The 25,478-nt window shown below is 46.1% G+C and overlaps 2 protein-coding genes across 3 annotated transcripts in view; one reads left to right on the forward strand and one right to left on the reverse strand.

Moving 5' to 3' along the window:
- BUB1 (BUB1 mitotic checkpoint serine/threonine kinase) overlaps positions 1-15,315 on the forward strand; it is a 55,185-nt gene extending 39,870 nt beyond the window's left edge. The window contains exons 20-25 of the mRNA XM_079110096.1: positions 3,659-3,774; positions 4,070-4,231; positions 4,407-4,564; positions 4,666-4,840; positions 13,308-13,414; positions 15,003-15,315. Coding sequence (XP_078966222.1) covers positions 3,659-3,774; positions 4,070-4,231; positions 4,407-4,564; positions 4,666-4,840; positions 13,308-13,414; positions 15,003-15,198 — 914 coding nt within the window. The 3' untranslated portion in view covers positions 15,199-15,315. The remainder of the gene's footprint in view (positions 1-3,658; positions 3,775-4,069; positions 4,232-4,406; positions 4,565-4,665; positions 4,841-13,307; positions 13,415-15,002) is intronic.
- A 5,031-nt stretch (positions 15,316-20,346) lies between these two features.
- LOC306644099 (two pore channel protein 1-like) overlaps positions 20,347-25,478 on the reverse strand; it is a 35,395-nt gene continuing 30,263 nt past the window's right edge. Inside the window, exons 15-19 of one of the 2 annotated variants that reach the window (XM_079110655.1) lie at positions 24,726-24,937; positions 24,536-24,634; positions 23,106-23,219; positions 22,765-22,886; positions 20,347-22,092 (exon numbers count right to left, since the gene is read on the reverse strand). In XM_079110655.1, coding sequence (XP_078966781.1) covers positions 21,947-22,092; positions 22,765-22,886; positions 23,106-23,219; positions 24,536-24,634; positions 24,726-24,937 — 693 coding nt within the window. In that variant the 3' untranslated portion in view covers positions 20,347-21,946. The remainder of the gene's footprint in view (positions 22,093-22,764; positions 22,887-23,105; positions 23,220-24,535; positions 24,635-24,725; positions 24,938-25,478) is intronic. The other variant, XM_079110656.1, reaches the window with a different exon arrangement.

Consider the following 25,478-nt stretch of genomic DNA (forward strand, 5'->3'; position numbering starts at 1 on the left):
TGCTTACCATATGTTTAATTAGTTCTTTTTTCTAAGTTCCTAAGGTAGAACCTTAAAATAATTGATTTTGTATCTTTCTTATTTGTTATTTTCACTTTTATTTTTTGTGAACAAGTTTTTTTTTTTTTTTCATTTTAGTTATATTCTCTATCTTTTCTAATTCCTTTATGAGACTTCTTTGACCCATGTGTTTTTCAAAAGTGTTTTTCATCTCTAAGTATGTGGGGGCTTTCTAGCTGTCTGTGTTAATTGATTTCTATTTAATTCCATTGTGTTTGAGAGCAGATGTTATATGATTTCTCCTTTTAAATTTGTTAAGGGTGTCTGTAATGGCACAGAATGTGGTCAGTCTTGGTGAACGTTCCAAGTAGGTTTGAGAATATTGTATATTCTGCTGTCTTTGGGTGAAGTATTCTGCAAATGTCATTCAGATCTAGTCTGCTGGTTTTCTAACTGTCTGCTGGCCCATTTCTGATGGAAGGGTGTTGGAGTCTCCGAAGGTAGTAGTGGAGTCACCCGTCTTCCTTGCATTTCTGTCAACGTGTGCCACGTGCATTTCCACGTTCTTTCATTAGCTGTGTGCACATTGTGTCCTCTAGGAGAATTAATCCCTTTTTATGCCTGGTAATTTTCCTTGCTCTGACATCTCTATCTGAAATTAATATTTCTGCTTTCTTGAGATAGGCACTAGCGTGCTGTATCTTCACCCATTAAGTATGAATCTCTACTTGTCTTTGTGCTTTCAGTGCGTGTCTGTTTTCATTGGTGGTGTGACCACGGGGGTTCTGAGTGGTCATTGACGTAGCTGGATTCGTCTGTTGTGTGTGTTAGGTTTCCTAGTCGTCGTTCTTGGTCTTCGTGTCTTTGCTTTAATCTTTGTTCTGCCTCCTTTGGCTTGAAGGAGTCATTTCATGTTCTGTTGCCTCGCCTCAGCGTATCAGTGGTGCGTCTTTCCTGCACTCCTCAAGTGGTTGCTCTAGCGTTTGCCTATATGTACAGCTGTGGTAGTCCAAGTGCGTTCAGATGGCACCACCAGGCAGCAGTGCGCCCTTCCCTTCCTCCTGCCCCACCCCGCTTGTCATCGCTGGTGCTGGTGTCCCTTACCTATCATATACCCCAGCCTGCATAGTTGCTGTTATTGTTTTGAACAAACAGGTTTTTGTTAAAATAAGAAAGATCAAATGTTTTATTTTCATTTACTCCTTCTTCTGACCTTCTTAATTTCTGGCCTGTATTATCTTCCTTCTCTCTAAAGAACTTTGAATGACTTCTTGCAGTGCAGGTTTGGTAGGGACAGATTCCCTTCGTTTTGTGTAAGAGTCTTTATTCCTTCTTCCCTTTGGAAGCAGGGTTTCACGAGGTAGAGAATTCTAGGCTGGTGTTTTTCTCTTTTGACGCTGTGAATATTGCAGACCAGGTTCTTGCTTGTGTGGTTTCTGAGGAGAAATCTGGTGTACTTGTCCTTGTTCCTCTCTTCGGGGTCTTCTTTGTCTTTGCTATTCTGTCTTTTCTTGGTGATGTGCCTAGGCGCGGGTTCTTGTATCTGTCCTGCTTGGTATTCTCTGGGTTCCTGGATCTGTGATTTGGTGTTGGTCTTGAGTTTTTGAAAACTCCCACTTTGCCTTTTCTTTTTGCAGTTCAGTTTTGGGATTTCCTGTTGGTGTGCCCTGGAGCTCGTTGATTCCTTCCCTGGCCGTGTCGTCTACTAATGAGTCCGTCAGAGACGTTCTTCATTTCTGTCACCTTGTGGGGTTTTTATTTCTAGCATTTCTTTTTGTTTCTTCCCTGAGTTTCCATCTCTGCTTATATGACCATTTGCTCCTGTAAATCGTCTCCTTTTTCGGTTAGAACCCGTAGCACATGGACGACGACTTTTAAAAACATCCTGTCTGAGAATGGCAGTCCCTAACTGCTCCTGGTGCTCCTACAGCCTCCTCGAGCCGCGCGGTTGTCATCCAGCAGCGTTGTGCTGGTGTGGTGCTGGGCGGACCCAGAGGCTCCCACAGGCCAGACAGCGCCCGACCCTGGCCACCCTCCTCAGCTGTGTTTCTCTCCTAGTATGCCTCTGAACTTCCTCTCCGTGCTGCCTGCCTGCTGTCTTTGGGCTTCCTGAGAGACTTTCTTTTTATACTCGGGATTAAACCCAGGGGCATTTTACCACTGAGCCACATCCCAGCCCTTTTTATTTTTTATTTGGAGACAGGATCTCACGAAGCTGCCTTCTGCGTTGCTGAGATAACAGGTGTGCGTCGCTACGCCCTCGAGTGGTCTTCCTAAACACAGTCTGAGGAGTGCTGTCCTTCCCGTTGTGACCCTCATTGCTGTCTCCAGCGCGGTGTCTGCTGTGACTCTGTGTCCTCCCATCTGCCCACTTAGGGGGCAGCAGTTTTCCCTCTGATCTCAGCTTCCTAATGGTCCAAGAAGAGCTGTTGAATTTCAGTTGTTGAGTTACTTTCTTTCTGGAGAAGTGGAGCAACAGCTTCCAAACTCCTTATGTGCTGGACTTGAAATCACATACCTGTTTTTTAATATTCGATTGTGAGTGGGTGGGTTCTTTTTAAGATTTTTAAGAATCAGATACAACATCACTTCCGTGGTCTTTCCCTCCAAGACCAACAACCCCAGTGTAACCACAAGGAAAATGTGAATAAGCCCAATTTGAAGGACACCTGACTGGTACTCTTTGGAACTATCAAGGTCATAAAAAAACAAGAAAAGTCTGAGAAAATACAGTCAAGGAGTAGCTGTGGAGATCTGACTAAATATAGTGTGTCCTGAAACAGAAAAACTAGTGAATCCAAAAGTGTGGATTTCAGTTAGCAGCAGCACACCTCAGTTGGTTCCGTTTGTGATAGGTGTACTGTGGTTACTTAAGAGCCAACAGGGGGCTCCCCGTGGGGTCTGCAGAAACTCTACTTTCTTTGCCACTTTTTTTGTGGGGCGGCGGGTACTGTGGATTGAACCCAGGGCACTCAACCACTGAGCCACATCCCCAGCCCTTTTTTTGTATTTTATTTAGAGACAGTTGCATTGAGTTGCTTGGCACCTCACTAAGTCCCTGAGGCTGACTTTGAACTCTGGCTTCTCCTGCCTCAGCCTCTAGAGCCGCTGGGATCACAGGTGTGCACCACTGTGCCCAGCTTCGCCACTTTTCTGTAAATCAAGAACTATTCTAAGATTAAAAGTTGACTTAAGTATTTTAAATTGTCTGTTACAAATGCCGCTATAGTTTTACCTTGCCCTTTTTATTTTTATTCTATTACAAGATGCATGTTTTTTTTCTCAAAGCTTTCTGTGGCACTGCACAGGGGATTTCTCTGGGGTGGTCTCCTGCAAGGCGGCAGCACAGGCACTGCTCATTTTAAAATGCGAGGGCCTTGGCCGGAGGCACCGGGTACCCAAGGCTGTGCAGCTCATTGACCCAAGCAGGCCTGCCCTGCCCGCTCCCGCCTGTTATAGAGAACTTGCTAAGGGGGCTCTTGTTGCAGGTATTTATTTCCTTTCGTCTAAGTCTGTAAAACATTTCCCAAGCAATTGTGGCCATTTTTATTGATGAGAGCAATTCAGGTACCAAGAAAATTTTACAAATTCATCATTTGGATAAAGTCCTTAATGTTTTGAGCCCGTTTGTCATTTTGACATGTTTATCTCTTCCCAGGTTCTTCACTGATCTACGTCAATCACCTTCTTGGAGAAGGGGCCTTTGCCCAAGTCTACGAAGCTACCCAGGGAGATGCAAATGAGACCAAAAATAAACAGAAATGTGTCTTAAAGGTAAATGATCCAGATAGCTTGTTGTACCGCAGAGAAATGAGTTTTAGAACTTGATTTTGTCAGTCTCTTTTTTTCCCTAAGACACTGATGTTTTCATTGAACAATTAAGAAACAAAACAATGTTATGAGGATTTAGAATTGAGATTATTTTACAGCAAGCCCCCTGCTGCAGAAGGATTCATAATGTTACTGCTTTCTCCCCATGTCTCCTATGGGGATGGAGGTTGCTTTCTTGACATAATTTTACAGAATGTAACTCTGGATGTACATACCATGTTGCTGATTTGATTTGTAGGTCCAGAAGCCTGCCAACCCCTGGGAATTCTACATTGGGACCCAGCTGATGGAGAGGCTAAAGCCAGCTGTGCGCCACATGTTTATCAAATTCTATTCTGCCCACTTATTCCAGAATGGCAGCATCTTGATAGGAGATCTCTACAGCTATGGAACATTATTAGTAAGTGTTCTGTTTTTATAATACGGACATGAATTTATGTGCATTTCTGGTTTGTGTCTTACACATATATTTTGTGATTAGAGCTTTAGTTGGGGTGCTGAACAGGGGCAAAGCCCTTGACTTGAAATTCCATTAATCTGCATCCAACTCAAAATACCATTTGCCCTATTTCTAGAATGCCATCAACCTCTACAAAAATACCCCTGAAAAAGTGATGCCCCAGGCTCTCGTCATCGCTTTTGCTATCAGAATGCTCTACATGATTGAACAAGTCCACAGCTGTGAAATCATTCACGGAGACATTAAGCCAGACAATTTCATCCTGGGAAACAGGCGAGTGTGCAGCTCCTAACAGGGTCCCTTGCTCAGCATCTCCTAGCAACCTTTTATCACTTGTGTTCTTGTTTCCTGTCCCCTGTTTGTGTTTAATCTAGGTTTTTGGAACAGAACAATGAAGATGATGATTTGTCTGCTGGCTTGGCACTTATTGACCTGGGTCAGAGCATAGATATGAAACTTTTTCCAAAAGGAACTACCTTTACAGCAAAATGTGAAACATCTGGTTTTCAGTGTATTGAGATGCTCAGTAACAAACCATGGAACTATCAGGTATGGACCTAAAGCAAGAGGTTTGGAAAATTTTTCTCTATTGCACCTACCAGATTTTCAAAATGAATTTGGTATCTCGTTAGTTTGAACAGGTCCCTTGGACACAGGTGAAGAAGAGATGGGGACCAGGAATGTGGCTTATAGGTAGAGCACTTTCCCAGCAAGCATGAGGCCCTGGGTTGAATCTGTAGCACTCTAAAAAGAGACATAGAGAAAGAAGGTAGTGAAGGAGAGATGGAACTTAAGGCTGAGGGGAAGGGAGAGATGAAATTCTGTTCCTCAAGAGTATACCTTTCTTATTATTTGGTTATAGAGGTCATTATCCAAGAAGGGAAGCAGACATGTTCTGAGTTTGACCCTAGGAAAAGTATTGACACACCCGGAAGCCTATCAATCATTGGCATCTCTTAATCCAATCAAGTCGACAATTCAAATTAACCATTACAAGTATTTAATGATCTATGAACCCTTCAGAAAGAAAGTCTGCTGCACAGAGCCAGCTTGATTTATGGAGATAAAAATGGACCAAATTGGTTTTCTTTATCGCCAGGATTACCAGGGAGACCCACCCACTGCCTCCAGGGCAATCCGGCACATGTCTCATAGGCAGGCAGGTGACTCTGACAGTGAGAGGTGGCACAGAAACCCCAGGTGCAGTGCCTGATCCAAACAGTGTTAGAAATGGATCATTATTATCCTAAAAGGTTTCAGAAACTTCAACAATTTACAATATAGATGACAAGTATAAAGAATACTTATTATGATAAATGTGAAGTTTTGTTTCTTAATTAACAAAACCAGGTACCTGGTTTCCAGGTGAGAACTGTGACTTCCAGAAGCCTGTGATAAAGGGGATACATGTCTAGTATATCACCTGGGGCTGTACAGATGCTGTTCTGACATCACCTGGGGTGCAGGGGGTAGGGGATGGGTCCAGTCTATTGTCCTACAAATTTGGACCTCGCTGGAGTGTTCTTTTCAGGCATGAGCACCTCACACAGGCAGAGGCCTTGGAGTGTGTTCAGAGAATAGCCACTGGACTCCCCACTGAAGGATTAGTACACTGCGTTTGCCCCTGTGTGACAGACAAAGGACTTGAGAAGGACACTAACTGCAGGACAGAGACTTCCAAAGGCTACCTCAGAGGCAGCGATGGCCTACTATCCATGGAATCCTCCAGCAAAGCCTGGACAAGTATTTGATGGGCATATAAGTAGACTTCAAAGTTCCTTTTTTTCCCCCACATTTTTGTATTGGTGCTTTATAGTTGTACATAATGATGGGATTTATGGTTACCTGTTTGTACATGCACACCATGTAACAATATAATTTGACCCACATCACTCCCCAGCACCGCCAGCACTCCCCTCCCCCAAGGCTACACCCCTGGCATCTCCTACCCTCTGGTCCCTGTCCCTTTGATTTTCATGAGATTCCCTCTCTCGTTTCCTTTCCTTTTTTGTCTCCAGCTTCCACATGAGAGAAAACATATGACCCTGATCTTCTGAATTTGGCTTACTTACCTTAACATAATCATCTCTAGTTCCATCCACTTACCTCCAAAGAACCTAATATCATTTTTCTTTACGGCTGAATACACACCACATTTTCTATATTCATTCACCCACTGATGGACACCTAGGCTGGTTTTGTAGTTTGATTCTTGTGAATTTTGCTGCTATAAATGTGGGTATGCAGGTATCACTGTAGCATGATGACTTTTAACTTTTTTAGGGTAAGTACGGAGGAATGGTATAGCTGGGTCATATAGTGGTTCCATGCCTACTCTTTTGAGGAACCTCCATACTGATTTCCATAGTGGTTGTACTAATGTACAATCCCACCAACAGTTAAAAGCGTTCCTTTTTCTCTGCATCCTCTCCAGCATTTATTATTATTTGTATGCTTATGACTACCATTCTGGCTGGTGGGAGATGAATTGCAGAGTAGTTTTGATTTTCATTTCCCTAATTGCTAATGTTGTTGAACATTTTTCATATATTTGTTGGTCATCTATTTCTTCTTTTGAGAGGTATCTGTGTAATTTATTTGCCCATTTATTTGATTTTGGGGGGGGGTGTTATGTTTTTTGAGTTTTCTATATACTCTAGATATTAATTCTTTGTCAGAAGAGTAACTAGCAAATACTTCCATCTGGAGGTTCTCTCTTCATATTCCTAATTGTTTCCTTTGCCATGGAGAAGCTTTTTAATTTTATGCCATTTCACTTATTAATCTTGGCATTATTTCCTGAGCTTTTGGGGTCCTGTTGAGAAAGTTGTTGCCTGTCCCTCTATGCTGGAGTGTTGACCTTACATTTTCTTTTAGGAGTTACATTATTTCTGGTCTAATTCCTGGGACTGTTTCATTTTAAGCTGATTTTCGTGCAGGGTGAGAGATAAAGATCTGGTTTCATTCTTTACGTATAGGTAACCAGTTTCCTAGCACCATTTGTTAAAAAGGCTGTCCTTTCTCCAATGTATGCTTTTGGCACCTTTGTCAAGGATCAGATGACTGTAGGTGTATGGGTTTGTCTCTGTGTCTTCAATTCTGTACCATTGGTCTGTGCATCTGTTTTTATGCCAGTACCATGCACTTTTTGTTATAGCTCTATTTATATCTATTCTATAGCTATATATGTATACCCTGTATATATGTATTGCAGTATAATTGGAAGTCCGGTATTGAGATGCCTCTAGCATTGCTTTTTTGGCTTAGAATTACTTTGGCTATTCTGGGCCTTTTATTCTTCCAAATGAATTTTAGGATTATTTTTTCTAGTTCTGTGAAGAATGTCACTGGCATTTTGATGGGGATTTCATTGAATCTGTATATTGCTTCTGATACTGTGGCCAGTTTAACAATATTAATTCTGCCTATTTCTGGACATGGGAGGGAGGTCTTTCCATCTCTGAGGTCTTCAATTTCTTTCTTATATGTTCTGTAGTTTTCATTGTAGAGGCCTTTCACCTCCTTGGTTAGATTTATTCCTTGGTTTTTTTGGGTAGTTTTTGTTTTTGTTTTTGTTTTTTTGACTGTTGAATAGAATTGTTTTCCTGATTTCTTTGTCAGCAGATTCATTGTTGATATATAGGAAAGCTGCTGATCTTGTAACCTGCTACTTTGCCAAATTTGTTTATTAGCTCTGGCAGTCTTTTGGTGGAGTTTTGAGATCAAGTATAGGATCATACCATCTACAAACACTGATGATTTGACTTCTTTTCTATTTTTATCCCTTTTCTTTCCTTCTCTTGCCTAATTGCTCGGGGTACAATTATTAGCACTATATTAAATATGAGTGGTAGAGTGGACATCCTTGTCTTGTTCCAGATTTTAAAGGAAATACTTTGTTTTTCCCTGTTTACTATGAGGTTGGCTTTGGGTTTTTATGTAGAGCCTTTATGGTGTTGAGGTGGGTTCCTTTTATCCCTAGTTTCTTCAGTGTTTTTAGTCATGAATGGGTGCTGACTTTTGTCAGAAGCCTTCTCTGTATCTAGTGAGATGACTAAATTACTTTTGTCCTTAATTCTTTTTATGTGATTAATTGCTTTTATTATTTGGTGTATATAAAACTGTCTTTGACTCTGGAATAAAATCAACTTGGTCATGATATATGATCAACTTGGCCTTAATATATTGTTAAACACAATTTGCTAATATTAAATATTTTTGCATGTAAGTTCATCAGGGATATTGATATATAGTTTTATTTCCTTGAGGTATCCTTATCCAGTTTTGGTATGAGTGCGATACTGGCTTCATAGAATAATTTGAGGACATTTGGCATTAGTTTTTTTTAAAGGTCTGGTAGAATTCAGCTGAGAATCCATCTGATCCTGGGCTTGTTTGTTGGAAGACTTTTTATTACTGCTTCTTTCTCATTACAAGTTATTGGCCTGCTTGGGTTTTCTATATCCTCTTGATTCAATTTTGGCAGATCATATTTTTCTAGAAATGTATCCCATTTCTTCTAGGTTTTCCAAGTTTTTGGAGTAGAAGTTTACAAAATAGTCCCTGATGATCCACTGGCTTTCTTGATGTCTGTGGTAATTTCTCCTTTCTCATCTCTAATTTTATAAATTTGTGTCTTCTCTCTTTTTCTTCTGGTTAGTTTGACTAAGGGCTTATCAATCTTGTTTATCTTTTTGAAGAACCAAATCTTTGTTTCATTGATCCTTTTGTATTTTTTGTTTTATTTATTCTCAAGTTCATTAATTTCAGCTCTGACCTTAATTATTTTATTCCTTCTACAGGTTTTGGAATTGGTTCATTCTTCTTTTTCAAGGGCTTTAAGATGCATCAGTAGGTTGTTTTTTGGGATCTTTGTGATTTTCTTATGTAGGCACTCATAGCTATAAATTTTCCTCTTAGAACTGCCTTCATAGTATTCCACAGGTTCTGGTATGTTTTATCACTATTTTCATTTGAGTCTAAGAATTTTTAAATTTTTCCCCTGATTTATTCTATCACCCATTCATCATTCAAAAATGTATTATTCAGGCTGAGGTTATGGCTCAGTGGTAGAGTGCTTGCCTCGCATGTGTGAGGCACTGGGTTTGATTCTCAGCACTGCTCATAAAGAAATGAATAAAGTAAAGGTCCATCAACAACTAAAAACAAAAAAAATTTTTTTTAAATGTATTGTTCAATCCATGTGTTCTGTAGTGTTTTGTTGTATTGATTTCTAATTTCATTCCATGATCTGATAAGATGCAAAAATTATATCTTTTTTTTTTTTGTATTTGCTAAGAGTTCCTTTGTGACCTAAAACATGATCTACTTTGGAGGCGGTTCCATGAACCACTGGCAAGAAATTATATTCACCTGTTTTTGGATGAAATACTATATAGATGTCTGTAAAGTCCATTTGATGTATATTTTTCAGGTCCTAAGAATCTTCACTGAGTTTATGTCTGGGGACATTCATGGTTAGAGAGGTGTGTTGAAATTGCCCAGGGTCATTGCACTGGGGTCTCAACTAAGGCTTGAATTTGAGTAGTATCTCTTTTATGTAATTAGTTGCACCCACATTTGGGGCATAAATATTTAATACTGTTATATCTGCTTGTTAGATTGTTCCCTTTACCAGTAAGAAGTGACCTTCTTTGTCTTCTGATTAATTTTGAAGTCTGCTTTGTCAGATGTAGAGTAGCTACTCCTACTTGTTTTCAGGCTACACGCAATTTCCATTGTTTTACTTTCAGCCTATCTTTGCCTATGAGGTGACTCTCTTCCAAACAGCATAGAGCTGGGTCTTGGTTTTTAATTCATTCTGCTGGTTATGTCTTTTTATTGGAGAGTTGAGACCATTTACATTCAATGTTATTATAGAAAAATGTTTATTAGTTCCTGCCATTGCGATTTATTTGTAATGTTTAATTTGATCCTGTTTAATTTGCTTAGCTACCCTTCAAATGAGATTTGTTTATTTGTGAGCTCTGGGGTTTGTTTATTCTGTGTGGACTATTTCTTTAAGTTCTGTAGTACTGCTTTAGTTATAATGAATTCTTTTAGTTTCTGCTTGTCTTGGAAGGTTTTTATTTTTCTTTCAATTTTGAAGGATAATATTGCTGGATGTAGCAATCTTGTTGACATTGTTTTCTTTCAGAATTTGGAACACATCATTCCAAGCCCTTCTGGCTTGTAGAGTTTGTGCTGAGAAATCAGAAATGATTCTGATTGTCTTGCCTCTACATGTGACCTGATGTTTTTTCCTGAGGCTTTTAAAATTCTGTCCTTGTTCTGTATGTTAGATATTTTAATTATAATGTGTCATGGAGAGGTTCTTTTTGATCATGTCTGTTTGGGGTTCTGATGCCTCCTGTATCTGGATGTCCATCTCATTCTCAAGGTTTGGAAATTTTTCTGTTATTTTTTCCGTTTCATTATCTTGCATCTCTCAACCCTCAATTCCAGTAATTCTTAAATTTGGCCTTTTAATGTAGTCCCAGATTTCTTGTATATTCTGATCATGGTCACTTGTTTTCTTTAATACTGTCTGAATGTTTGAGACTAGCCACTTTGTCTTCCAGCTCTGAGATTCTGTCTTCAGCCTGATCTATTCTGTTAGAGAGATTTTTAGCAACGGTTTATTTGATTTATATGTCTTTCATTTCCAAGGTTTGTTTAGTTCTTTTCCATTGTCTCTCTTTGTCGACTTTCTTATTCGTATCCACCACAGGTTTCCTTGTTTCATTCTGCTGTTTTTCTGTGTTCTCTTCGTCATCTTCGTAATCATTCTTTTGAATTATCTTGAACATCTCTGGAGTCAGTTGCTGGTGAATCATGAACTTTAAGAAGTGTCGTGTTTTTCACGTCTCGTATTCCTGTTGGGATGGACTTCCCTTCCACTCTTACGGGTGGGCCTTTTTAGGGCACCGTCTTCACTTGCCAAAGTGTCCTACCATGATCCAAACTGAGACCTCCCCAGAAGTGTGGGACCACAGACTTTGTGTTCACGCTCCTGGTTTTGCTGTAGCAGTAGATGACCTGAGGGACCACCCCTAGCCATTTCTACTTGGGGTGTGGCCATTAGTTTGAATTTTTGACCCTTCTGTTTGAGTGTCATTAATTGGTGTGTGGAGCAAGGTGCACTGTCTTTTCCCTGAGTTTGGTTCAGCAGCAGAGTCTACCCTGTGAACTGGTAGTTCCCTGTAGATTCCTAGCACCTCACAGAACAGGACAAAACAAACAATAGCAACAAGTGATGCAAACAACAGACAGCATTACAGTAAAGATCTGGTCCCAACTATAACATCTTTAATGTTAGTTACCACAGGAAAAAAAAAGGTGTCATCAATTGCCAACAGCAAAACAATAAGTAACACTGAACTGTACCTGGCAATTAAGCAAACAACAGGTGTCAATTATGTCATCCACAGCAGTAATAATTGCAAGAGGATTAGTGATGAGACGGGAGTTATAAACCAATTAGTGCTAAATGATGGTTAAAAACACAGTTAAGAGAAAAGAAAATATGATAGGAAGGTAGAAAAGAGTTTACAGTTTCAAAAAGTGAACAGAATGAAGAAGAGATGTAGCAGGTGACAGTTGTAAGGAAAGAGGAGAGACAAAGTAAAGAGAAAGAGAAAACAAGACTTAGGGAAAGAAGAGAAACAAACCAATGAAAAGAAAACAAAACAAAAATGTACAAACCAAAAACCAAAACACTTAAAAGACGAGACCAGGAAAAATAACATTTAAAACATGGTAAAAATGAGAAGAAAACAGAGAAACAAATACGTAGATGTATATATGTCCATGACCCTGTCAGCACATCAAGAACTCCCTCTCACACACCCCAAAAAGGAAAAAGATTCTTAATGAAAAGTGAAGGAATCATCTCCACTGAGGTGACCAAAATAGTCACAAGAGTGGGTGGTCGCTGCCGTGCCCAGCTGTGTTTGTTTCTTCTTGGGCTGTAACAGAAGGTGAGCAGGGGCTCGGGTGCCAGCCCCTTTCTCCTTTTGTGTTGCTCACGAGCTCAGTTGAAGTGGTCTAAGACCAGAGCTGGTGGAAGTAGTTCTCAGTTCCCTTCTCCCGGTGTGAGGTATGATGGGGTGAGAGGGACTGCCGGCTGGAGTTGGTCTGCACAGGCCAGGTGGATGCACTGCTGGAGAGTTGTGTGAGGGCGGGTCCAGTGGCTGCAGCTTAGGTCTGTCAGACCTCGGGGACGTTGTTGGGTGGTATTTGCTAATGCATGGCAGTTGCCCATCTCTGTCGGGGGTCTGGATCTCAGGAGCCTCACAAGAATTCCACTCTTGGGGCGGTGGAGCCAACCCGCCCCACACACTCTGCTGCCCAGGCTTCGTCCCCGAGCATTTTCACACACCCATTCCAGTTCCCGATCCTCTTCTGCTGGTCGTGTGAGCACCAGACACAAAGGGAAAGTGAATTGGGTTCTCTGCTTACCTGACATGAATCCCCCTGGGTACAATCTTTGTGTCTGTTTCCCTCGTGCTCTGCTAGGAACACCCGCGTCCACTCGGTGGACACTTGACTGGAGAACGTGGCGGTGCTGGCATTGATCGCCCTGCTCCACAGCAGGTCCTCCTGCCCCAGCTCCCCGTGGCCACTTAAACACAGAGCACAGCACTTTCAATCACCAGTTTTTGGTGCCTTGGCTCAGCTCAGTGTAGGCTGCTTCTCTGATCTCAGGTTTCCATGTTAGATCTCTGCACTGTGTTTCTCTGTTCTCCCTCCCTCTGGTGAACCAGCACTGCTGCTGCCACCAGCTCAGCTCCAATGCTCTCCGTCTTCTTTGTTCGTTGTACCCAAATTTCGGAGCCTCTCCGTCGCTCTGACTGCAGCACTGAATTTGGTGAAATCACTCTTACCCTCCTCAGTCCTGCTGCTTGAATCCTAAGCCACCCAGCAACCAGGAATCAACTTCTAGAACTCTTCAGCTCATGGTGACAGGATCACGTGGGAGTCACCATGAGTCATGGAGACCTTGCTTCTTTGCCAGGTGGATTACTTTGGAGTGGCTGCCACGGTGTACTGCATGCTCCTCGGCACCTACATGCGCGTGAAGAACGAGGGAGGAGTCTGGAAGCCTGAGGGCCTTTTCAGAAGGTGGGTGTGAGCATCGGGCCACGCGGAAAGAGTGAATAGGGTCCAGTGCCAAGTCCATCTGGCAGAAGAGGGATCCCTTGGGCAGTGTGGCGACAGCACGAGGCAGGCCCTGGGCAGGGAGCAGGTCACACGGCTTTCCACTTCTGTTTCCCTGGGTGGGAGTGTGGCGGTAGCCCACAGAACCACCGGGAGCTCCTGGACGGTGACCAGGCTCCGCACAGGCAGGTGTCTCTCCCGTTGGAGGAACCCCGGCGTCCTGACCTCGGGCTGTGCTTGCTTGCTTTCTTGTGTGTGGAAATGCAGACAATACCGGTCCTGCTTTCCTCAGATGTTTCTTACAGGAAGCACAGGAAACACGTAAGCGAAGGTGCCTTGTAAGTCGTGAGGTAACGTGGTGAGGCATCTTGGTGTCACAGGACAGCCCCTATGCGATTTTAGTTTCTTTCTCTAAGGTTATTTTCTCATCTGACAAATCACACAGAGGTTACTGATGAGGCTAGAGCCCATCCTGCCAGCGTGGAAGGCTCTCCCAACAGGGTGGGGGACACTGCTGGAAGCCTCTGCTCAAGCTGAGTATTTGTCATATGCTTGCTCCTTAAATCAGTTGTACTTTCTTCTCTTAGCTTTTTCGAAGTATAAAAACACATAGAAAAGTGAACTCATGTGCACAGCCAAATGGAATTTTATGTGCATTTATACCTTCTGGGAAAACTTGAAACTGGGATTCTCCTTGCCCTCCCCATCCCCTTCCAAAACAGGAAAAGGAAATTGACAGTGATTTTATAAAATGCCCTGTGTCATACATAGTGAGGCTTAGGTTCAGTCCCTGGAGAAAACTTGGTTACTGCTGTGTCTTATTCTGCATAAGGAGCCATTATATCTCACAAGTGCTTCATCCTCCTCTTGCTCATGATAGAAGGACCAGAGGGTTGTCCAGAAGGTTTCCGCCTCTGGTCGCCAGTGTAGAGGAAGGCCTGAAGCCAGCCCTCTGCAGGCCTCGCCACTTGGGCTCAGTTTGGCTGGGGTCAGCTTCATTGTGTCTCCTTGGCCCCGCTGCCCTCCTGCCATGCCCTGCAGCTCTTCAGTCAGCTCTTTCCTAAGGCGTGCAGCCTGCCTCCCTGGTCCTGCACGCATGCGGTTAGGCTCCTGGGAACCGTGTGTCTAGAGTACCAGATTCTGGCAGTATGGTGGACACAGGAGGCAGAAGCAGATAGATTTTTTTCTTTTTTTAATGAGGAGAGGTATCACTGTGTTACCCAGGCCACCCTCTAACACATGACTAAGGCAGGTCCTCCTGCCTTAGTCTTCCTAGCACCTGGGGTTCCATGCATGCACCGCAACACCCAGCACAGATTTCCTCTAAAAAATTAAAATGGGATTTTTCCACTGAGGAGTTGTTGCTCAGACTACTTATCTTAAATCCTGTTTTGGGAGCAAGGTGTGTTGATGGTGTGTCCACTCCTGATGGCCAAGTGCTCTTAGGTGAGAGTTCTGATAGCCTGCCGCGCAGGCCTATGGCAGTCGGGGCCGGGGAGGGCTGCCATCCACAGGCAGTGTCTGATCCATGGCTGGTGCTGTGTCTCTCCAGGCTCCCTCATCTGGACGTGTGGGAAGAGTTTTTTCACACCATGTTGAACATACCAGATTGTCATCACCTGCCATCTTTGGATTTGCTAAGGCAGAAGCTGAAGAATCTGTTTCAACAACACTATTCCAACAAGATTAGGACCCTGCGTAACAGGCTCATTGTGTTGCTCTTGGAATACAAGCGTTTGAGAAAATAAAATTAGATATGGACACTTCCCCAGAATTCATTTTGTAAATACTAACCTCTCACTTTAAACCTTGATTTTTTTCCAGATTGTTGATATAAATGTCTGTTAAAAATAAAGTGCACAGAATACATCAACGTGACTCAGTTTTTATAAATTTTCCAGCAGAGTAGACGAAGCAGCAAGGCCCTGGGAGGCAGGACTGCTGGCCCTCTGGACACACAGGCACTCTTGAGTGATTGGGTGTGAATGTCCTCCAAAAATCACCTTTTCTGTTTGAGCCAAAAAAGTACCAAGACAGATTTTTTTTCTTTTTGCCCAAATTTGAAGTTTTGTGCTTATATTAAAAAACAAAAATCACCAAATAAATCCAGGATAGTTGAAGTTCTTAAGAACACAAGCCTTCCTGTCCTCCTGTACATTTTTGTTGGCTGCCTGTGAATTGTGCGTTCTAAGCCTATTACTTCAAGTACCATCAGTGGAAACCTCAGACCTTGAAAAGGGTTCTTGCGAGCTCTGCCGACCCTTTAGACCAACTGAGGCTTTACTGACCGGGAGCTGCAAGGCCTGTAACCCCGCTGGGCCTGCTCACTCTCCCTTCCTTAGCACCACGGAGCAACGAGTCTGAGGCGACACAATCCAGGAGCTCGGGATTGCTTCCTCCCGCCCTCCTCACCCCATGTTCCCCACTCGAGGCAACCAGGACTCATTTTTGTGTGACTCCAAAATTTGTTCTACATATTGTATTTTTTTTTTATAGAAACAGCATCATTTTGCTTTCTTAATATACAGTGAAGAATGAAACTCTGTAGAAAGGCCTCGTACCTTCCAATGGCTACGTGATCCTTGGCTGTGGGAGAGCTGTAGTATGAATTCCTAGAAGCACAATTGCTGGGCCAAGTTGAGAGCATTTAGAATTTTTAATCTGTATCTGCAGGTAGCCCCCCTGGGGTTGCACTAGCTCTGTGACCGTCTGTTCCCACCCTACCTGACAGTACAGGTGGGGCTCAGGCCTTTGCAGCTAGCAGGTGACAGACAGTCCCTGCTGGCATTCTTGTTTGCTTTTTTTTTTAATTTATTTTTATTGTAAACAAATGGGATACATGTTGTTTCAGTTTGTACATGGAGTAACAGCATACCATTTGCATATTCATTTATTTACATAGAGTAATGATGTTTGGTTCATTCAGTTATTTTTCCCCTTCCCCCCCACCCCTCCCACCTCGCTTTTCCCTCTATACAGTCCCTCCTTCCTCCATTCTTGTCCCACTCCCACCCCCCATTAAGTGTCATCATCCACTTATCAGTGAGATCATTCCTCTTGGATTTTTGAGATTGGCTTGTGTCACTTAACATGATATTCTCCAATTTCATCCATTTGCCTGCAAATGCCATAATTTTATTATTCTTTATAGCTGAGTAATATTCCATTGTATATATATACCACAGTTTCTTTATCCATTCATCAATTGAAGGGCATCTAGGTTGGTTCCATAGTCTGGCTATTGTGAATTGAGCTGCTATGAACACTGATGTGGCTGTATCTCTGTAGTGTGCTGATTTTAAGTCCTTTGGGTATAGGCCGAGGGGTCCTGGAGGTTCGGTGTGTTTGGTGTGGTTGTGGGATCCAGGAGGCTGGGTGCAATCAGTAGGTCTGGGTTCCCGGTGATAGGGCGCAGTCAGTTGGTCTGGGGGTCCTGGCGGCAGGGAGCAGTCAGTTGATGTGAGGGCCCCAGAGGCAGGGAGTGATTGGTCGGGCTGAGGGATCCTGGAGATGGGGCTCAGTCAGTCCGGCCAGGGGTCCTACAGGGCCTGGCTGTTGTCTCAAAATGGCGGCAGCCACGTGTAATCAAACCTGCAGGTACTGTAACAGTGAACTTCCAGGCAACAGCGGGCAGCTGGTGCTCCACTGGGGGTCTGCGGTCAGCCTGCTGGCAGCTGTCGGAAGATCGGGAGGTGAACCTCGAGCGTTGGGTGATGGATAGGTGTAAGGCAGGCGATGGACAGGCGAGAGGTAGGCAAATGGCGGATGATAGACGCCTGATAGTGAGCAATCTGCTCTCAAAAAAGGCGTCGATATGCTGGCGGACTGCAGGTGATCACAGCAGACAAATGGGGTAAACAGCAGGGGATCAATAAGCAGCAAAAACTGCCTCACCGAGAAACAGATATCCTCTGCTTGAATCCGGCGTTGCGGAGCGACAAGGAACGCAGCCTCCCTCTAGACCGCCATCTTGGATCTCTTGTTTGCATTTTTCTTATGAATTAGGCCAAATGCGTCCATATGTGTTATAACTGGGTGTGTTCTTTTTTCCATATTCCCGGTCCTCCGTCCACTTTGCCCTTGGATCATTGTTTTTCTTGTTCCTTTACCTGAGACCTTCGTGTGTGCGGCACACACATTTGTCCCAACTTGTCATCTGTCTCCACTAAAGATTTCTGCTGCCATGAAGAATTTTTTTAAGTTCTGCCTTATACTCTAATTCATAGTCTTAAATGGACTTTGATTTTTGTCTTTAATGCTGTACTCAACTGAAAAATATGAAAATCATCTTTTTTTTTTTTAACTAATACTAACTTGACCAAACTTTTCTGGCTACTATCTAAGTCATGTCTTTTTCCCACTACTTTTTTCAGTTGGTAATTTGACTTACATGAAGCCTACTCATTTCTATAAAAAACATTTTCAATTCTTTTGAAGTTTTCAAGTAATTGTAATTATGAAAGTAATTCTTATTTTATATTGTTCTGATTTTTGCTAGTGGTTTTCCTGGTCATTGATGGTCATTGATGGTCACTGATGGTGACAGAGCCTCATTGGTGACGCGCAGGACTTCCTTGTCCCTGCTTTAGGGCAGCTTTTCCAGTGCTTATCCATTCACTTCATGATGCTGACTTGAGGTAAGATGCTTTTAAGTACCTATTAATACAATCTGTTCTTTCTTTTTATAAGCAAGTGTGGACTACATCATTACTTCACAGTTTTTTGGCCCATGTTTCCATCCGTATTGGCCCAGCTATACCTCACGGCCCTGCAGGAATGGACTGTCATTTATTTAACCAATCTCCAATTTAAAGACACTTAGCTGGTTTCACAGTTTTATTACTATAAAACAGTGACTGCAAGGGCCAATGTGTCTATGGGATTAATTGCTAGGTTAGGACCCCAAAATACGTTTTTGTTTTGAAAATAAAGAATGTGACCTACATGACCAGTTACACACATACCAGACTTGGAAAATGGAAATGATCCAGGGTCAGACCTCAGCAGATAAACCAGTATCAAAGCATCGAAACGCCTCAGCACACAGGAAGCCAGATTGGTGGGGTTGTTTTTCCTTTTGAAAATGGCTGTTTTCAAAGGAAACCAAGACTGAACAAGCTAAGGTTGCTGTTTAGCAGCTGAGAACAGCATGTGTGCCTCCATGGGAAGCAGCCACAGGGACTCTCGCCCTGGATGGGGAGGACCACGTGGCTTCAGTTTCCAGCTCCTGCTGGCATGACCAGTGTCGCTGCCAGCCCATGATCTCTTCCTGGATCTTCAACTTGGATCACACTCAAAAACATCCCCCATGTGACTCGCCAACAGCTTGACCATATATTGTCTCTGCTGTTGCCTGTCTGGCCTGTAATCTAATCCAAGGGTTTCATTTAGATCAAACTACACGGTCTGATTTCCTAGCAATGGCTTGTTCCCAGGGTGGGAGGCTCAGTCTCAACAGTGTCTTTTAATCACTTCAGTCAAGTAGGTATTGTTTTGCTTTTTGTACGTATGCTTGGTGCACAAAAAATCTTCCTTCAGTCATCATTAATGATCTGGAGTACAGACAGCACAAGAGAAGAAACCCTGCATCTAAATGGTACCCGGAATGGATGTGACAGGTCAGGGCTGGGAGGGCAAGGAAACCTCCAGCTCGTGCCACTGCAGGGCTGAAGTCTCCCTGCGGACAGAGCTGGGGCCTGAGTGCTCAGACCTTGGCTGGACCCAGCTCCTGGTCCAGCTTAAGACCTTTCTCGGGCCCAGGCATTTCCCATTCATCCTTGGGCAGCTGCTTCATGCTCGAGTTCTAGCTGAGAAACAAAACTACTCAGGAGGTACAGAGGCTCCTGCTCCAGCACCTTCCCTGCTGGCTTTATCCTGTGGTCTAGGGCGATGGGCCTAAGACTCATCCTTCCCTAAGAAAAGCCCCGGGTGGCTGTGACTCAGTAGAGCTGCTAGACATCAGGCGTTGGTTACAGCACACAGCACACCTGGAAAGTTCCCTACAACCCTCTCTGCGCTGAGCCTGGGAGCCAGCGTGCTTGTCCTCTCCTGTCATTCTTCAAGCTCGTGCCTCTTTCCCATTTGTTTCATTCTGAACTGTTTCAGACAAGCCCACCTCTGGGCCAGTTAGGCTGTGGCAGGCTAAGCTGCTGTAACCAGGGAACCCTAAGAGGCCTGGAGAACACAGGAATGACCAGTGATCACGTGCTGGCACTGATGGCCATTCTCATATGGGGCTTCCACGATATTCTGATTATTTCTGTTTCCCAGCCTGGGAGAAGTGGTGGCAGAGGGGACGATTGCTCCCAAGGGCAAGAAGTCACTGGGGCCCACAGACCTCAGGCAGATATGATCATGTTGCTCCAGCCCCCTGCTGGGGGGACTGGGGAAGAAAGGGCCTAGCTAGGAGTCCATATGCCAAAATGTGGAGAGACTGGTTCATGGACAGCAGAGAAAGCTGGAGAAAGAGCACTCCCCATCCCAGTCTGCCCCCACCACCCCCCACCAACCCTTGTGCAGCAGCTGGGACAGGGCGTGTCCTGGCAGCCACCAGGTTGCAGCTGGTCAGAGACCAGCAGTTTGAGCAGTCATGTGACACATGAAGCCTGAGATTCTCCCTGCTGAGGGGCTCACCCATGAGAAGGAATTTGTGTAACAAGGTTTACTCCATTATTGCCTGCTGCTGAATACAAGAAAGAGCATACAGCTCCATGAGTATTTGAATCTTAAAGTAAGTCATGAAACATGGTTGGAATGGAATACTCAACGTGTGTACGCACGCTCATGCACTCACACCAACATGAAACAACTCCTGAGGAAAGCAGGTTGTTGAACAATGCATGTGAAGTGTGTCAGGAAACCCACGCAGGATAAAAATGCCACTGTGTTCTGGATGTGGTGGCACACGCTGTAATCCTGGTGTCTCAGGAGGCTGAGTCAGGAGGATGGCGAGCCCAAAGCCAGCCTCAGCAACTTACAGACCCTAAGCAACTCAGTGAGACCCTGTCTCTAATAAAATATAAAAAGGGGCTGGGAATGTGGCTCAGTGGTTAAGCGTCCCTGGGTTCAATCCCCAGGATCAAAAAGAAAGAAAGAGCAGAGAAAGGAGAATGGCAGTTGCTGGGGCTGAGGAGGGACGGGAGCTGTTGCTTTGGTTCAGAACTCCTGCTTTGCAGATGGAAAGTTCTGGAGATGGAGGGTGGTGATGGCTGCACCCCAGTGTGAGTGTCCGCATGTTTAGATGAGTTAAGGTCTGGCCCCCAGCCCTGCAGCACTGTTGGGAGCCGGCAGAATCTTTAAAAGGTGGGGCCTAGTCATTGGGACGTGCCACTGAAGGGGATGCTGGGACCTGGTGCCTCCCTGCCTCTCTGCTTCCCAGCCACCATGAGGTGAGTACCTTTTCTGCTGTGTGCCTTTGCCATGATGTTCCGCCTTAGCACATGCCCAAAGCAACAGGCCAAGTGACCAGACTGAAAGCTCTGAAACTGAGCCAAAATAAATCTTTCCTCCCTTAAGTTGATTATCTCAGGTATTTCGTCACAGTGACAGAAAGCTAACACAGTACACTTAACCACTACTGCATCCATGTTAGAAGTGGTTAAGATGGTGGCACAGTGGCACACACTGAGACAGTTGGATCACAAGTTCAAAGCCAGTCTCAGCAACTTAGAGAGGTGCTAAGCAACTCAGTGAGACCCTGTCTCTAAATATAATACAAAATAGGGTTGGGGAGGTGGCTCAGTGGTCAAGTGCCCCTGAGTTCAATCCCCATACCACCACCCGACCAAAAAAAAAAAAAAAAGAGAGAAGTGGTTAAAACAGTAGATTTCATGTTATGTGGCATTTATCACATAGAAAATATGAAAGTAAATTATGTAAAATCAATCCCTTTCAAGTTCCCAGAAGGAGCATGTCACTGTACTGGGAGAAAGTGACCCCAGAGAATAACTTCCTTGAAATCTTGCCATGATTTTAATTCAGTTAATGAAGCCTCAGCGCACATCAGTCCCCTCCCCACAAAAAGAAGCAGTCACAGCAATTACATGTTGATGTTGGTATTTTTCCTCATTTTGAATAAGCATTGCATTTAAGATACTGTGCTAGAATATATGCTTGTGCCATATTTAAATATTCATAATTCATTCTTATAACATGGTATCAGCATTAGTTTGATAGAATAGCAAATCACCATATAAAATAAATGCAAAGCCTTCACACACCTTGTGGTAAGGCCTCCCACGTGGCATGTGCAGGACAAGTCTTTCACATGATCACTTCCAGCTTCCCTGTCTTCCATGATCAGACCCAAGAATGGCCGCAGGTCACACTCAGTAGCCCTCCCACACCACGTTGCTGACCGCTCGGGACAGTCATGGCCAGTTCACAGGTTCATCCAGTTACAAAAGGGAATGGGGCAGGAAACTCATCTCCAGGTAGCACGTGCCAAAGGAGCTGGCCACCTCTCGGTTTCCCGTTGTGGGTCCTTGCAAGCCAGCTTCATGCACTGTTCTCAAAATTGGGATTCTTAGGATACATGTCACTGGGTGAGAAGTTGAGGATCTCATCCAAGGAAGGGCCTTCATCGTCAGGAGCAATTTCAGACTCAAACATCCGCTGCAGCAAGGTGTCCACGGTCCTGTACTCTAGGAGGAGGAGAAGGAGGCATGCGGATTCTGCCTGTGCAAGGTTCAAGGGAACACTCGGCCTGAGGGTTTCCCAGAGCTGAAGACAAGGCTCCAAGCACTAACCAAACAGGTCAGGACAGAATCATTCGCCCATCCAGATCCCCTCCCTGGCCACCGACCCACTGAGGGCCCTGAGCACCAAGGGGGTCCTTCCTGCAGGGTGCAGGGCTGTGTCCTCAGGCTCCCCCTGTAATCCGTGCTGTGCTCCTCAGCCACAGCGCAGGCCCAGGCTGCGCTGGGCTCACTCAGCCAGTCCTGACTCACTGAGAATCAATGAAGTAATTAAACAGTGGTCAGGGCATGTTGGCCCTCGGCTTGGACAACAGCTGGGCAGACACAGCTTCGCGTCTGCAAGATCGATTGGGACCAAAAGAGTCACTGAGCAGCAGAGGTGCCCCTGACATGCAGAGCAGGGAGCCAAGGGGATGGGCGCCCACGAAGGCCCAGGACAGGAAGAATAGGAGCAGGGAGCGAAGGGAGGCAGGGAGGAGAGGCTGAGACGCTGGGGGCTCAGGCACAAGGCAGCCAGGGCCTGGTCTGTGCCGGAGCAGCAGGGAGCCCTCGCAGGCCCCATCTGCAGGAGGGCGGGTGGCAGGCCCTGGCTCTGGCTCTGCAGGGGCCCGGGCTCACTTTTTGATGCGATTCTGCAGTAGAGCCCCCTCCAGGCTGCCCTCCTGCTGTCGCCTTCACCCCCGCCGAGGCCGCCCTCCATGGCGTCCACATCGGTGAGCTGCCCATCCTGCTCGTCTTCCCTTCAAGGAGGAAGAGAAGACAGGAACGCAGTCAGGGCCTTGGTCAAGGCCCCCCGTGGCCTCCCAGGCATGGCCCCACGGTCACTGCGGCCACACCCGGACACGCATCAAGACAGGCCTATCGTGGGGACTCGGGGCAGGCGGGCGCCGTGGGACACTGGCAGATTACACATGGCCCGGGCGGCCTGGTCCTGAGGTGCTGGGGAAGGGGCTGCTCACTCTGGGATCCCCACACCCAGCTCTTGGATCTTCTTCTCTATGGCAGTCTCTATTTCGCTTTTCTCCAACGAGTACGCCACAAAGAACGCCTCCAGGATGAACGCAACGAAGATGCTGCCGGGACGAGAGGTAGGGGTCCTGCCCCGTGAGCGGAGGGGCCGGAGCCCTGGGCAGAAGGCGGCACGGGAGGGAGAGGGACGCGCCCGCCCTCTCGCATTCGGGGAACAACTTCCACGCCCTGTGTGAACCGTGACTCAAAAAGCAAGTGTGATTTATTCTTTACTTTTGCAGAGCTGTGAACCCAGCCCACGGGCGCTCCCCTGAGCTGCATCCCCAACCATTTTACTTTTTATTCTGAGACAAGGTCTGCGTTGCTGAGGCTGACCTTGAATGTGTGGTGCTGCCTCAGCCTCCCATCACCATGCCCAGCTAAAAATGCACCACCTGGCCCTCGCCACACTGGCCCAGGGCCCAGGGTGCAGGGCACTAACAGGTGCCGCTCTGGAGCTGCCCTGCCATGCCCGTCTTTGCCTCTGGCCTGCGGTCTGGTGCTTCCTGTCCATGCCCGTGTGCAGCACCCTGGCCTGCAGCGGGGTGCCTGAGACCTTTGCCGTTTCACCAGACAGCATGGGGACATGGCCCAGGGCTGACACCACCCTCAAAGGCACTTCAGAGGACAGGAGACAATCTCACAGCCTTTGCTGCCACCAGGCCTCTGCTGGCACTCTGGGACCCTCCTGAGCCACTCGGAGGCAGCTCACTCGGGCCTTGTGGGACGTGTAGGCTGACCAGGCCAGTGCAAGGTCCCTCCTCTCCCATCCTCTCCCAGGACTCTCGGTGAGGCACTCCTCGGCCACAATCAGCAGGAGGCGGGGGTGACCAGAGCAGCCCTGAGGTGACCAGCAGGTGTGGGACTGTGACACACCTGTGCTCATCAGGCTCTGAGAGGGGATGACCCCAGACACACTGGGGAGAGAATCACAGTGGTCACAGAGACTCGGGTCCAGGTCAGGGGGAAGCAAGGAGTGAAAGTCAAGATTCCAGCAGGAAGGAGAGACCTGTTCCCGGACGAGATGTCACGCGTGTCATTACTGAACTCCTCTGTGGAAAGGGGGCAGGATAGACTGGGACCCAGAAAAGAGAATCTACGAGGGGGCTGGTCCCCATCCCACCAAAACCCTCCGGGGGCACACTCCCGGAACAACAGGACCCACCGGGGGTGCATCCCCTCCCACAGGGCTCAAGAGAGCGGGTCTGTGAGGCGCTGGGCTGCGTTTTATACACCAGGTGCACAGGAGCAGCGTGGCCTAAGCCGACCCTTCCTCCGCCTGGCCGTCAAAATGACCCCACCCACCGCCTCCGCCAGGAGGCCCTCGGGAGAGCCACTCTGAAGTAGAAGACCGCCAGTTCCCGGGTAGCAGGACACTCACTTAACGATGAGGATGACCACCACGACGTGGAACAGGATGAAGTACAGCTTGGCTGCCTGGTGGGTCACCAGGGCGAAGCCGCCGGCAATGAGTGGGCCGCTAAGGAGGCAGAACTCGGAAGCGGCAGGGCCCGAGTGGGGACGCCATCCTGCAACCCGGCAGGCGCCTCCCGGAAAGGATATCGTGCCACTGGTTGACCACGGTGAGCTCCGTCAGCACGACCAGGGCGGAGGCCAGGTCGTTGAAGTTGTTCCTGCAGTACCCATCCCGGGCAAAGGCCGACCCCGCCAAGGCTGGGTTGCCGCACACCAGCGCAGCCGGAGCCGTGAAGTTCGGGTCAAAGAACCGGACTTTGTCATGGAACAGTTCCATCCCCACGACAGCAAAGGCATAGTAGACCACCTAGGGTGGAAGGTGCCGGTCTCCAGGGGGCACCCAAAGCCGCAGAAGCTGGCAGCAAGGGCCCAGGCTCCTGAGGGGGCGACCGGGCTCCCAGGGACAGGGCCTCTCCAGCCAAGAGCCACCCACCTCGGGAAGCGAGTGGGAAGGGATTGCTGCTCAGCCAGAGAAGCCTGGGTCATTCATGGAGGGACAAAGGTGCTGCCGGGTGGACCACTCTGGACCTCCTAGGAAACTAAGCTGCTAGGAAGGCAGCAGCGAGTGAGGTCAGTCCTCTGGTGAAAGGAGAAGCGAAGCTGGACCTTTACCCTGCCCCTTACGCCAAAATAAATACAAGATGCCAGGGGTAAACAAACAAAAATCCATAAGGGGAGCAAGGCAGGGACCTGAGCAGGAAAAGGCCTCACTAAGCATGATGTGAAACCTGGAAACAAAAAGATCAGCAAGTCTGACTATATAATAGATTTAAACTTGTATATAGCCCACCCCCAAAAAAAGACTTCGTCAGGGGAAAAAAAGTGACAGATAAGGACAAATCATTGTC

Source organism: Sciurus vulgaris (assembly GCF_902686455.1).
Source record: "Sciurus vulgaris genome assembly, chromosome: 14".
NCBI classification, from domain to species: Eukaryota; Metazoa; Chordata; class Mammalia; order Rodentia; family Sciuridae; genus Sciurus; species Sciurus vulgaris.